Source organism: Macrobrachium nipponense, chromosome 35 (assembly GCF_015104395.2).
Source record: "Macrobrachium nipponense isolate FS-2020 chromosome 35, ASM1510439v2, whole genome shotgun sequence".
NCBI classification, from domain to species: Eukaryota; Metazoa; Arthropoda; class Malacostraca; order Decapoda; family Palaemonidae; genus Macrobrachium; species Macrobrachium nipponense.
In genome coordinates, this window is record NC_061096.1 from 17,668,550 (window position 1) to 17,683,549 (window position 15,000).

The window sequence follows — 15,000 nt, forward strand, 5'->3', positions numbered from 1 at the left end:
GGGAACTGCACTAATAAATGCACAAAAATAAACTAACATATCTTAAATGTGTTATCCTCTTTGTATCATCAAAAATATAATATTTGAAGTAGAAAAATAAAAATTTGCAAAGGTAGCCGTCTTTAATTTTCTCATCTTTCTTTAAACTTTATGTAATATTTCTCATGAACCCAGTTCTTTCTAAACATGAGGAATTTGATGCAACTGCAGTTGAGCCCTCCTGTTATCCAGTTACATTGTCCTTATCCTGTCGCTGTTATTTTAGACAAGGTGTTGAATCTAACAAACAAAGGTAATTGGTGTTAACCTTCAATTTTCCGTGTGTTACATTTAGCATTTATTTCAAAGAAAATGTCTACAATTGGCTCTTGAATTCATTAGTGCTCAGAGGGGTAACAGTAAACAGGGAATGTAGGGAATGTTTACAAATGAGAACGGAGAAACCGAATAAAAGATTACAGGACAATTGGTTAAATTAATTTTGCAAGGTGTTTACCGCAATTCGCTGAAGTTAACATGTTTCTATTGATCTGTTAACTACAAGAACACAACATTCAAAGAGGAACTTCATAAAACGACAGTAGGAAAACCGTGTGCGCCAAAACAGTGATCGCTCACCTCTATTATTTATCTACATGCTGTTTTTTTATTCTTTCTTTATTAAGGAGAGGGATAATTGTCACCTATAATATGAGACTTTAAAATTATTCCATTAATAGAAAGCTATACCACACCTAAAACTGGCCTATAAAAGACAAGTATTTGCTTTGTAAGTTTTGAATACTATTTATTCTCAAATATTCCAATGGCCCTGTTTGTAAAATTAACACATATCAAAACTTTGTAGGTCTTAAATAATCTTTGACTGATGAGCTTAGAAAAGGTTAACACATTTTGTTTCGCTATCCTTTTTGGAGGGTCGTTGATAATGAAACTACTATGAAGTATGTCAGTCACCTGCATTCAGTAGCAGACTGATTTCTCTTTTAGCAAACAATGAGTGAGGATCTAAAGGTTGAACTTTATTATTATCTTTACTGAAAGAAAGTCTTTAAAATATCCAAGTGCACCATCATAGGAGAATCCTCATTCAAAATGAGTTCATTAGAGATACCATAACCATGGCTGATTAATGTTGTTGCCACTAAAAGCAATATGCTAAAAAACGGATTTTAATGCTCAATTATCACTAACCTGTACAACTGAAAACTACGGTTGTAAAATGTTTGGGAAGGGACAAGAAAGATGCCAAGTAAAACATGAGCACAGAAGATTGATAGATAATACATATTCAGTTCTCAGAGAGAGCAAAAACTAAGCTAAATTTCTCCAATGCATTCACCCTTACAAAGATTATCTTTAATAAACCCTATCAGTCATTCAAGTCATTAGTGTCGTTGATTCCCGCCCAATTATATATATATGCCTGGTATGTGAACGATGTTTCACAGGGTCGGTGACCAAAGGAAATGCTTTATACTTCGTTTATAAGTCGATAGGATAACGTTATCAGCAGCACCATCTGTGTTCCTTGTCCAGAAACATCCTTGGAAAAGGGAGGTGTCTGGAATGCTGTTAAAATCGTCAAGATGTAAAAGCCTGATAAGAACTAACAGTGCATCTATCATAAAAACGACATACCAAGAATCTACCGATGCGAAAGGGGTCCTCATTCCAGCAGTGACACCCACTAGCATTCCATGTAGTTGTCATTAAGCTTGGAACCGAGACTACCATATTCTCTGTAATATAGTAAAACCAAACACAAGTAGGCTTCCTTCCTGTAGAAGATATTATAAAAACAATATAATTTTTGGATATTATCTCTTATCCATGAAAACCATTTATGAAGGGCTACTTACATATGCGAACCGTGTAAGGTTAAATAGCCACTGCAGATTGCAGTCCTACATCTTTTTGATAGGGGAGATAAAGGCCTGTATTCTTGAATGGGAAAATGTTGCGAGATTTTATTGCACGCAAGCTTCATCCTTGATTCAGTATTGAAAAGAAAAATGCTACATGGAATGGGATGGACTATAGAATTTAGGCTCTGAAAGGGAAAGTGAGAACTAAAAAGGTCTGAAAGTTTTATCTACAGCCACCCTCAGATTGGAGGAGCAACTTAGTTAAAAATAAACAAAATACATAAACTAATACATACATACACACCCATATATATGTATATGTATATGTGTGTATACATATATATATATATATATATATATATATATATATATATATATATATTATATTATATATATATATATATATATATATATTTTATATATATATATATATATATATATATATATATATATACACTCTGTAAATACTTCTAAATTCCCTTTACCTTTTTCATGACGAAATTCTTCTAATAGCGTACAATTTTAAGTGGCTTTCCTATTAAGCGTTTCAAGGTGACTTTTTGTTTTATTGACAAGAGAAGAATGACATTGGTGAAACAAAATGAACTGGCCATCGCCAACTGACGTTCTCGTAGGAATGTACAATAAACCCTATACAATTGAGTTATATAAACTAGTTTTCGGAAAGATTTCACTGTCTCCTGCTAATACTATTTCATTTAAAGGAATATCATCTTTCCACATTTGTAGAAAAGCTAATCATTATCTCACAAAGCGTCTCCACTATTAACTTCCAGAAAAGCTGTTAAAAAATGCGATTCTAAACTTCGTGAATCAAGTCAAATTTTTGACAGCCTCCTGAGGCATATATATATTAAATATACGAGTATATTTGTGTTGCTGTGACTAACCCAGGCTTTTTTTCGAATGCATTCCCGGATTTTTCTCTCTTTACTGATAAATTTGCCTGAGGATGCTGTCAAAAATTTGACTTGATTCATATATATATATATATATATATATATATATATATATATATATATATATATATATATATAGTATTATATATATATATATATATATATATATATATATATATATATATTTACAAAGGTACAATAATTTTTTTGGATGAAGGAAGAGAGGGAGACTGAGAAAAGGGTAGTTTCATGACGCGAATGAGGTGCAAGAATAAGGCCCTCTGTTTTACGGAAGAGAAGGAGTGCTTTTAAGAGGGGGTTGAGTGGCACAGTGAATTGTTACGCTGCTGATGAGCCACCGGTTTTGGTAAATGAAGCGGTGTACGCCTTGGAAATTTTTGGACAAGGGGTACAGTCTTGATCCTCAGCTTACATGATAAATGTGGCAATAACCCCTTCTTGTTTCCTTCAAGTTTCCTGAACAGGGGCACGTTGATAATTGGATTAATAGATAAAAATGCAGCATGGAATTCCTGACTTACTATTTTCCCAAGAATTTCTAGGATAAACTTTCCATTCTTTGAGTGTAAATTCCTGTTAGAAATGTCAGTCCCAAAGTAGTAACGACAATAATGTATGCATCGTAGCATGCATTCATCCATGCATATACATAAATTTGAATTCGCAAGCACAAATGTAAATACTACGTTACCTGTAGAACTGTTATTGTGGAAACCACATAAGAAAAAACTTACGGCCGGAGTTCGAAAGCATCAAACTCAGGATGCATCTGAGACTACATCTCACATAAATGGAGACACCGGTTCAGGAATTCGCCGTCTGGCCTCCCAAATAACCTCCGTGGCCTGGGAATTCGTTTGGATCTGTATATCCGGAATGGTCTCCCTTCCCTGTTCCCAGAGGTTTGCAATATCTATAAATAGCCACTGCAGTATTACCCTTGCAATACTATCACATGCATTGAGTGTTCGCTATTTATTGCGAACCCATTCAGTTAATAGATAACTCCGGTCCCCCAACTGCTTTGTTTGAAGATGGGAGAAAATGCTGTGCAGGAAGAAGTAGATACCCGGTGTTTGGACGTTGCAAATACGAGCAAGAGCTTAAACTTGTCCTTTTCAAAAAGGGATTTTTTTTCTTTACGTTGGAATATAAAAGGGAACAACATTTGTCTGTTTATTTTGGTCGCAGTACTTGAAAGGGGTTTGAAAATGTAGTTTGCTTTGATATTTCTGTCTTAGAACTGAGTAAATTGATTTCCTACTGATTTATGTTTTGCGTGAATCTGGTCCTCCAGTATAAATCGAGTCTGAGAGTAAGGTGTGGTGGGTTTGGGCTATAGATTCCTAATGGAATTTCAGATGGGTCAACTTCGGCGTCAGGCGATGGTATGGAATTTCCTCTCAAAATGTAGAACAAAGAAAACTTAAGAGGTTTTCTCGTAATGAGAAATATGGAAAGCTACAAGTGATTTTCCAAGAAGGCATACGGCGTGGCATCTAAAAGATTCACGTCTACGAACATGCTTCTCTTTTCGACATTTAGCGCTCCCAGTATCTCTGCTGCTACTGTACAAGAATCACAACTAATAGGTCTAACAATGATGGCATACACTGACCCGGAAGTCATCCTAAAAGAATTATTCTCAAATATTTTTATTTTCTAGCTCTCTCTCGGTAGCCACATATTCTATAACTTTCCACCAGTGTCTTTCCATTTCTCTTCCCCCTTTGGAGTTTCAGTGTTTTTCCTCTTGCCTTTGATTCTGCAAACAATATTCGTATAGGTCAACACAAATGTTCCTTTCATCTGTGAACAACGTTGTCATGGCTTCCCTTTTGTACCTCTCGATTTTCTCCTCTGACTTTTGTCATCGAGTCCACCGCTTTTAATTTGTGTCATTCAAACCACAACAAGCCTTGCTCATCCTTTAAACCATCTGCATCTTTTGTTGCAATGAGGCCAGTTTTCTCTCTCTCTCTCTCTCTCTCTCTCTCTCTCTCTCTCCATAAAACTACATAAGTACACAGAACGAATGTTGTTCTTTAACTGATAATTTCATCATATACATTCGCTTTTCGTCTCCAATTGATGTAATTTACCCAATCATATGATACAATGGGTCGCAATAATTGATTATCTTACATTTAGCAATTCTCTCATTATAAGGCTGACCACCTGTCATACATACTCATCATTCAGTATTTAATTATCTAAAACTATAACATTTTAAGATATCATTGTTAATACTAAACAACTGTTCTTTGTTCTTCACCAGGTGTTCTTCTTTACAATAGTCCACTATTTACATTTCTGTCAAGACTTGATACTTCCTAGATCTATATTGGTTTGCTATAACTGATGTTCGTGTAGCTGAAGTCGTTGGTAACTTTGGCCACTGCACCCTGGTGATACGAATGCCGGTAAATAGATATATTGTCTGCATGAGAATTTTAATCAAAATTGTGTATTTGCGACGCAGTAAAGTTTTATGCGCATAGAAATATTCATCAAACAAATGAACTCTTTACTGGTATAGTAATGTGGATCCTTTCAACCTCTTCCACTCTGATAAAGTTTTACGAATAACCTGGATTTAACGATTCTTGTCAACGCGAAAAAGTTGATGAAACGAGAAAGTTCAACATACAGTAGGTAACTACTTCAATAGCAACTATTCAAACTTTGTTGCTTATCAAATCACGATACTCTATATGTGGTTGTAGCAAATAAACTATCCTAATTAGTTAAAATAATGAAAACTGTTGAGCTGACATAAGAACAAAGCTGATCTACTGGACACGGAATTTTAGGTGTGCTAATCTTCACACTTTGTATCATATATACATATTATTTTCTCTTTTCGTTGGAGCTTTGAAAATAGTTTAGATTCAAATAAAATTATCTTGATGAATAAATCCTATTTTTTGTAACTGAAAGGGAATAAAATCGTGTTTGGAGAAAAGATAACTCTTCAAGTAAAATTCAGTTCAAAACGTGTGGCTAACGAAATCAATAACTTGTCCTTAGAAATGTTAAATTCATATACATTAGGCAATTAACATAACAGTTATACCCTGTAAGAATATGGGAGAGTTACCCACAACATTTCCGGGTAACTTAGTAAATAGGAATCTCCTATGGTATTAATAACATTTTCAAGTTATAAAAATAATTCTGCAGTCTACGTATATATATATATATATATATAATATATATATATAATATATATATATATATATATATATATATATATATATATATATATCTATATATAGTCATAGTCTGCGTGGCGGGTTTTAAAAGAAAGATCTGAGCAATCAAAACTTTCCCTCAACTAAAACATCTACACCTACAAACTCGGAAGCTGACCTAGAGGAGCACGCAAGGCTATGGACAGAGAATGTAAGGATACCTTTATAAGAAACGCTTACTTCAAGGATTGAATATTAACGTAAGTTGTCCAGAGATGAATTATATTCCTTTAAGACAATCAGAAGATATGATACACGATCACTAGTCAGCTCTGTGGCATTCTCAGGATTGACTCAACTATGTACAATACCAATCACAAATGTGCCACCAAGTTGCAAACAAGGGCTCTTAAAATGAGGATCTAGAACTTAAGACTAACTACATTGACTAACACTAAGCAGTGGAGTACTGTAAGCGAGCATTTGCTCTCGCGGGTATCCTGGGCTTTAACCCAAGATTGGCACTGGCAGAATATGATGAGTGGCACTGTTGGACTACTGGATAAGGCACACAACGGGGCAGGCTACACAGATCTGCAAAGCAGTCAGAGCCGATACACAAGTCCAACGATAAATTAAAATAAGCTAAAATGCAAAAGCATATGAATTACTCAAATTCTATTTTACTTTATTTCACATGCGTGTAGCGGGTTGGTAGGAATGCTTAAAGAATGGGAATGGGGGAAAACAGTTGAAACAGTGTATAAGTGCTAGAAATAGGAGGTGAAGGGTCGACAGAACAACTTCCAATTTCAGTTACCTTAGTCCGTGGACAGGACGGGCATAGTCAGGGCCAGGGCATCGGCAGTAGGACATGGATCGCTTGCAGGCTTCACCAAGGACAGTCAAATGCTTATTCTGAAGCAGCGTCATAAAGGAACTTTTAAGGGCCTCACGGCGAAGCGTTAAGGTGGATGTCTGGGCAGTGTCCAGGCTGCAGGATTGCAGGTTCAGGAAGAGACTACTATGAGATTCAGGGCCTCTGTAACACGGTTTTTTCGCAATAACTTTTTATCTATGCATTTCATAAATATAACGCTTATTCAGAATACATATTATATCAACACATAAATTTTGAGTGTATTCTGCACTACGTAGGTTGAATAAATTTGGTACTTATAATGTAAAAGTGACCTTTTTTGAAGACGGGCCAACTAACTCAGAGAAAAGGTTTCGAACGCACTCGTTACGTAACTTATGACAGCATTTCTTCCCTCTTTCTCGATGGATGATTGGCTATACGTAACGAAGGCTAAACCTCTGGCAACAATGACATACAAATTTAAATACAAGCAAAGCAGTGCACCTTTATGAACTCTGGAACCTCTCCACTGATAATTGTCATAATGAACAAACCAACAAAATATGTTAATAAATACAAAAACACTTCGATTATTAGTCTAACTCCCAAAATAAGTTTCCAAAGAAATTACAGTCTACTTTATAGGTCACAATCAGATTGACAAGATGTACGGAATAGTTGGTAATTATCAAAAACATAGTAGACAAGCTTGATTTGATAACTGCTATATCCAATGTCAAGCAATTTTTATTTATTGGCTATCTGCCTATTTACTGAAAAAAAATAGCCGGTACCGTATATTGGCTTTAAACCTTGACCAATAATTATCGTCAGAATGGTGACTTCATGAGGCTCCACCCACTTTCGCCTCGTTATAATTCAGGATAACACTGAAGGCTACCATGGGCATTGTTGGATTAGAAAATTTAACTTCTGGCTATAAAAACTAATTTCTCGAGTAGTTGTAAGAAGTGCTAAATGATCCTCAAGGATCCCAGCAGTTGGCCTAAACGTTTAATTCACGTATATTACTACTATACTGTTGCGGCACTACTGCTACAGTAGTATTACTACGCTAGCACTGATACCCCACCCACATCTATGTATCGTTCCGCCATTCATAAAGTCTTTGGGTTTCAGAGCCGATGGAGTTTCTGTCTGGTGGATGGGCGGGGCAACATTTAGTCAAGAGGTGTTTGTTTACCTTGCTTACGTAATGAATGTTTTTCGACTCTTGGCTCGTAATCATTGGCCATGGCGTCGGCTAGATCATTTTTACTCTATAAAAATTAAAACTATCGGGTTTAGGTTATTGATAATGCTGACAAAATTTGTGTGTGGTTGTAAAATATACATATGTCAACTTTCAGCTACATCCGATGCTTTGACAAGGAGCAAAGTCCAAAAAACCGTGTTACAGAGACCCTGAATGTCATAGTAGCTGGGTCAGTGACAAGACGAATGTTGGAGATAGTGGGGGGCCGGCCGAGTTGTAAGGCGTGACACCACTTCTTGGACAGTCTGGAACTGTGTCAGGTTAGGGCAGACTGCAGGGTATGCTACCGTAGGCACTGGCTAGAGCAAAGTGCAGTTTGGTAGCAGGGGTCAGGCCATATTCATACCAGTTGAAAGGAAAGCCAGTCACATCTAATTCAGGCCGGCGTGATTATCCTCAGGTGCTTTCATCTCCATTGAACGCTGGCAGAGAAATGTGGAAAATGAGGTACAATAAAGGCTATTGCGATCGGAGGCGGAAGTCAAAGAGGTAAGGTAGAGGGCAAGGAAGGACAGGTCATTGAGACATGCGAACTTTTGTGAGTTGGAGGGCGACTAGCTGCTAATGCCCTCTTGTAAAATTAGACAATGGACCTACGCACAAAGGAGTATAATAGAAAAGAGGATTCTATTTCCCTAAGTGCAAGTGACCTTTCGAGCGATTTGGCATGCCATTAAAATCATATTCAAAAGGGAGAAGGAGCTTCACTCAGTATACAATCTACAGTTGTCTAATTTGTTTAAAAGTATATATATATATATATATATATATATATATATATATATATATATATATATATATATACTTTTTGGGTTAACTCCTTCTCTAAAGGAATGTTCTATAAATGCTAAAGCACACTGTCATCTATCATTTCAAGCAATTTTTGTTTTGATGCTCAAGACTTCAGTCCAGCAGTTAAGCAGAAATATAAAAAATTAGAAACTTTTTGTCATAAAGTCATAAATGTCACATATGCATTATCATTCAACCAGAAGGGCCATTTCAGAGTGGTAGGGTACTTAGCCCCTGGACGAAAACGTAGAAAATACTTTGTTGTCAAGAAGAAGATAGCAGCGAGACTCCAACAGAAGAATGAAGAGAGATTATAGTTAGAGGAAGAATCCTCTGCTACATCAGCAAATGAAATCCATCCAAGAACTACACATTTCCTAGAAAAGTCCGAACAAAGGCAATAATGGGTGGTGACAACGCAACAAGCCCACAAAACTGATCTTCCCAAACCTGTCCCCAACGGCATCTCTTTACTAATATTCAAATTCCTTTGTCTGCATAACCAATTTAATCTTTTGACTGTACTCACCTAAAAGCTGAAGAACACTTCCACTATATGTGAAATTTAGCCCTGATGATAGAAACTTGGTAAGTTAAATTTCATTCCTTGTGCAGCGATATAAAGATATCATACATACCTACATACATGGGTTTAATATAATTATAATATTAATCTAATATGATATATATCTATATGTATATATCTCATACGTAATATATTATAAATAAAGACATGTATATGTGTGTGTGTGTGTATGTGTGTGTGCGTGTGTTTGTATATGTATTATAATAAGATATATATTACTTATGGTGTGATGAAGGGTTCGAAGTTAGTAGTGCCCATTTTGGTTTTTTGTTTTTTTAGAAGATGACTGCGCTCTCCCTAGCAGGAACGTTAGCGGTCGAATTAACGTAGCAGCTCTCATAAAAATATCCATGAACATAGATCCGTATTCATCAGAGACACATCTGACTGTTTTTCATTTACTCATTCTGAACATTTGAGAAATGGTGTACGAAGATATACAATAAACAATCTCTTAACATTTATAATTGCGGATTTGTGGTTATTATAATTACTATTTTACCCGAGAACAACAAATTACTGTGAACCTTTATTTCCACTTCAAATGCAATGGAATGGCTATTTTTTTTAAACCTCTTTTAAGGCTGCTAGTGTCATTAGCGGCCAACTTACACGAAATATCTTCGTTCAGTATCGTACGTGTCCTATTAAAGACCTCGCAATTTAAACAACGCTGAAGTAGCTTTGCCACATAAAATCCCACTCAGCAGCTCATATTCTCAAAAATGATTTCCTTTGCACCTTCATCATTGGCAACTGAAATTAGATCTAGATATTTTTCATTTTGTTTTGAGTAGAGCTGGAAGCTTTGGTGTGATCATGGGACAGAGCTGACAACACGAGCACGGCGAAGTTTTCCTTGCTTTGCTCATATGAGCGATTCGTCTCATGCAATTCCAACTTAATCTGAGTATGCCAAAGTTTTTCCATTAGACCATTTTTATTTTTGTTCTTTATTTCAGCTGCGAGGTTTCTGGCATTACTATCTTATAGAGTAAAGAAAATTGAATCACTGAGCACTTTAAAACTACATAATGATTCGCTACTCAAAAGAGAGTCTGGCGTATATCCAGTGGAAGGTAGGTTCGAACAGGTATCTATATTTTAAGGAAAAACATCTGGAGTCTTATGAGTCGGGAGACGTGTTTTCTTACACTTACGGAAATGCATTCCTAATGAAGGATAATCTTTTTCAGGGTGGGGAAGCCATTATTATTAATCTAGCTACTTTCATTAAAGTTTTTTGGATTTCATAAAAACACGGCTATGATAAACGTCAGGAACATTCTGAGTTCTTATTTTATTAAAGTTCCATCAAGACTAACCTCAGCAAATTTTGACAATTATCATGAGAGACTGTTATATAACGCTTCCGTTTAAGAAATGGATATAATAACGCCTAAATGAGCGACGGGTTCTTTCATCTTTTATTTTTTTTAATCACAATATAGGCAAGTGCCATTTCCCCTTATTCTGAAGGAGTACTGAGCAATATCTCTAGGTATAATCCTGCTGCCCCTACTTATCCCATAAGTAAAGGCTTAGAATCTCTAATAAACAATCCTTATCCGCGATATATTCAGCGTCTTTTTTGTCTAGATGGGGCAGTATGATTTTCAAGAAGAGTTATTTCCGGCGTACCTTTACCCATTCTTAAGTATTATCTGTTTAATCAACCCTACCCGAAGCAACAGATTTTTCCAATTCTTGCTCGCTCTGGTCTTCATAAAATTGATCCCAAATAGATTTCCATTAGCTACCCGTCTTATTTTAATTTTCCTTCCACCTTACATCGTCCTTGCAAATTATCTACTATATTACAGCAGGCATACCCAAATCTTTTATTTGGTCGGAATACAACACTGATAAATCACCATAACCTCAAACTAAATCTTATGAAACTAGTGCAATTCTTCTTCTTCTTCTCTCTCTCTCTCTCTCTCTCTCTCTCTCTCTCTCAAACACTACGCAAACACCCCTGAAAGAAAAACTTTAACTCAATCATAATTTCAAAATTAATTTTATATTCAAATTCAAATTATTTTCATTATACCGACTTACTGTTACTAACTCATGATACCGATCAAATGAATAATCTCTGATGAATTTTCATACACTGCTTAATGCTTATTCTCTATAAAAAAAAAAAGCTGTTATTTACACTACATACCGTTTATGTTATCCAAGTGATGTCAAACTGTGGCAAAGATTTCGTGAAACGCCCTGGCATTACCCTTCGTTGTAATTAATATGCTAATATTGTATTTTGCAAATTAAAATTAATTTCTCTTCAGTGTTACCCATTTTATAGTTTGTTACACATATCGTAATGTTGTCTAGTTATCTAACTTCATCTTATATATAAACACACACACTCAACACACACACACACACACACACACACACACACACATATATATATATATATGTGTGTGTGTGTGTGTGTGTGTGTGTGTGTGTGTGTGTGTGTGTGTGTGTGTCTCGTATAAACTCGCTTATTATTCATGAGATGAGAAGAGGCTTATGATCTGAAAATACTTGATTTATGGTAAGGCCTTTATTTTAACAATAAAGCGGTACATAATTTCATAACTGTCAAAAAGGCTACGTAATTGAGTTGTAAGCCTTTAGTAAATTACATAATCTTTACTATACGACTGAGAGCGGAAGTAATTCATTTACTAGGTAAATAATATATTTAGCATTGGCATACGGGAGTTTCTTTGCAATCTGACTCCCCTCCAGTTACCTACATTCAGCCTTCCCAAAGGAAAGCTTTCTTCATTTTACATTACGTAATGCCCTGCCTCCCATTCAGATGGCTATTTAAGGTGCTATTTCGTTATAAATTGCCATGAGATATTTATTTTACTAGGATGGTTCTAGAGAAATATCTCCTTGCCTCAATAGCAAAATTAATGCCACTGAATTACGTAGAATGGATTCACTTGTTTGAAGTCATGAACTTAGCGTTCAGTTGAAAGAGTATAATAAACTATACAGCAATCTAGAGCACGCAAATGTCGACGGATATCCGTTCTACTTAAACAACCGCCTTTTCTCCAGTAAGTGGCGTAAAAATCCCAAAACGACGAAGGACAATGAGTTTGCAGCCCCAGTCACTACTTTTGTTGCTAATACACCACAAAGATAAAACATTACGAAAGTTCTTATAGCAGATGTAGTACAAATGAGAATAAATCAATATATTAACGAAGAAGCGTTTCAGAACAAAAACCTGGAAATTACTGTCCATACTGAACCCTGAGGGAATTACTTCTGAGAAATACAGGAGTGAATGTGTCTAATGTGATTGTTGTCTGTAGGAAATGGAGAGAGTGGCTGTAGCTATGCCAGGAAGCCTGTAAGGAAGCGTAAGAGAGTTCATTTTTGAGTCCAAAGTGATTTTAAATGTATCAAGAGAATTGTCCTAGTATACGCGTTTGATTCAAAGGATTAAAGGTGGAAGATATGGGAAATATAGTTTGAAGCTTGTAAGGTGAGAGGAAGGGCTGTGAGCGGAACATGCAACCTTTGAATTTTCAAGATGCAGTACTTGCAGAGGTGTCTTCTATAGTCCGTAAACGGTGAAAGCCGGAAGCTATAGTAGATTCACACCAACCGTGCATTTGATGTCTAGGCCAGTCACTTACGACGCTCCTGGTTGGCTGTTGATAAGCCAATCACAGAGCTGGAAACTCTCAGTCTCTCTGGAGAGTTCACATAGGCAGGATGTATGTACCACCTCTCCTGAAAGACGTATCCCTTAGGAGAGGTGGAACGTAGATCCTACCCATGTGAAACTCTCGAGAGAGACTAAGAGCTTCCAGCCCTGTGATTGGCTTATCAACAGCCAATCAGGAGCGTCGTAAGGGACTGGCCTAGACATCAAATGCACGGTTGGTGTGAATCTACTATAGCGGTACAAAGTACCGCCACAAGAGTTCTCGGGGTAAAGGAAATTAATGTGCAATACTGGTGCCACACAACTGTTACAGTAGGTGGGAAGACGAAATGCGTTTTCAGGACGTTTCTTTCAACCAATACGTTACGTGCTTTTCTGACCAAAGCAGTAACATTCCTTGAATTCACACTGTAGCTGCTATAACCACACTTACCCCCTGCCGCTGTACTAACTGCTCTCCCACCTTGGAGTCTTTCATATTGTGAGCAGGCACAGCAATACACTTTACTGTACTGATCCAGCTTTACTGGCTCGTGCATTCACCCTTAAATCAACACTTACACAATCAACCACGTATCCCTCTTATGCAACGGCCATGAGTCTAATCTGATTTTGTGAGTTTCTTTTTGTTATTGTTTTTTTTTTAATCAATAACTAACTTACCCGGAGTAATGAGGACAAAAAATTCGTCCAATACCCTACGTTCTCAATATCCCATCTTTTTATATTGTGTAAAAGAAAACTATTGAGATGGCTATGTGTCTGTCCATCCGCAATTATTCTGTCCGCCCTCAGATCTTAAAAACCACTGAGGCTAGAGGGCTGCAAATAGGAATGTTGAAACATACCAAATTGCAGCCCTCTAGCCTCAGTAGTTATTATTGTAATTAAGGTTAAAATTAGCCATAATCATGCGTCAAGGCGACACAGGCCACCACCGGGCCGTGGCTAAAAGTTCCAGGGTCCTTGGCTGAGAGTTTCATGCTGCAATATCCGCTGTAGAGAAAATTCGATTGCGCCAAAAAAACATCTTCGCATTATTTACTTGTTATAATTCGTTACATCTTTCGGATTAAGATTAAAAAAAGAAATTAAAATGTATATTTTCTGAATGGTAACCGTATGACATATTCACTGTAGACATGATTGTTTAAAAATGAAGTCTAATTTTCTTTTAAATTCCAGCTACCGCCCTTCTCAATACCTGAAAACTACATAAAGACAAGTTAGGGAGTTGAATCTAAAATTTTAACATTGCACTCTAGTAAAATTGATTGAAAACTATCATAACTCTCATCATATGAAGTACATGTAACAGTATCACGCACGGATGAAGAAAAACTAGAAAAAGTGATAATCAAATACTGGGAATCTTTTGCCAAAATCATGATCAAAAGGTCACTTTAGAAAACCACAGATTGAATTTGATAATATAAAATTAATTCATTTCGCTCCAAAGGACTCTGGAGCAGAAGTGGGAGTCCTTATGGAAGCAGAAATTAAAAGGAAGTAGAAGTAAGCGAGAGAGAGCAGCTCAGTGACCGGTAAAACCCCCTTTACAACACCTAGTAAAGGTTTCACAGCGTCGAGACCCAAATTGAAGTCTCCGCTCGGGACAGTAATTGAAGTCTTGGCACTTCCACTTGCGAAGAAAAAAAAAAGCAAATGGAAATATCTCCACTAAAAGTAAGGGTGGAATTCTCGATGGTAGAGCTAATAGGACTGAAAGTTTCGACGGTATTTTTGGTCTAAATTTCTTTACCGACTGTTAGTGGAGTGCTTAAATGTGTTATCCT

The 15,000-nt window shown here is 36.4% G+C and overlaps 2 protein-coding genes across 3 annotated transcripts in view; both read right to left on the bottom strand.

Annotated features, from left to right (window-relative positions):
* Positions 1-4,438, bottom strand: part of LOC135208291 (uncharacterized) — a 27,003-nt gene extending 22,565 nt beyond the window's left edge. Inside the window, exon 1 of the mRNA XM_064240394.1 lies at positions 4,328-4,438. Within this exon, the coding sequence (XP_064096464.1) occupies positions 4,328-4,438 (111 nt within the window). The remainder of the gene's footprint in view (positions 1-4,327) is intronic.
* Positions 1-15,000, bottom strand: part of LOC135208447 (uncharacterized) — a 683,342-nt gene that overhangs the window by 355,389 nt on the left and 312,953 nt on the right. The gene's annotated exons all lie outside the window — the stretch shown is intronic.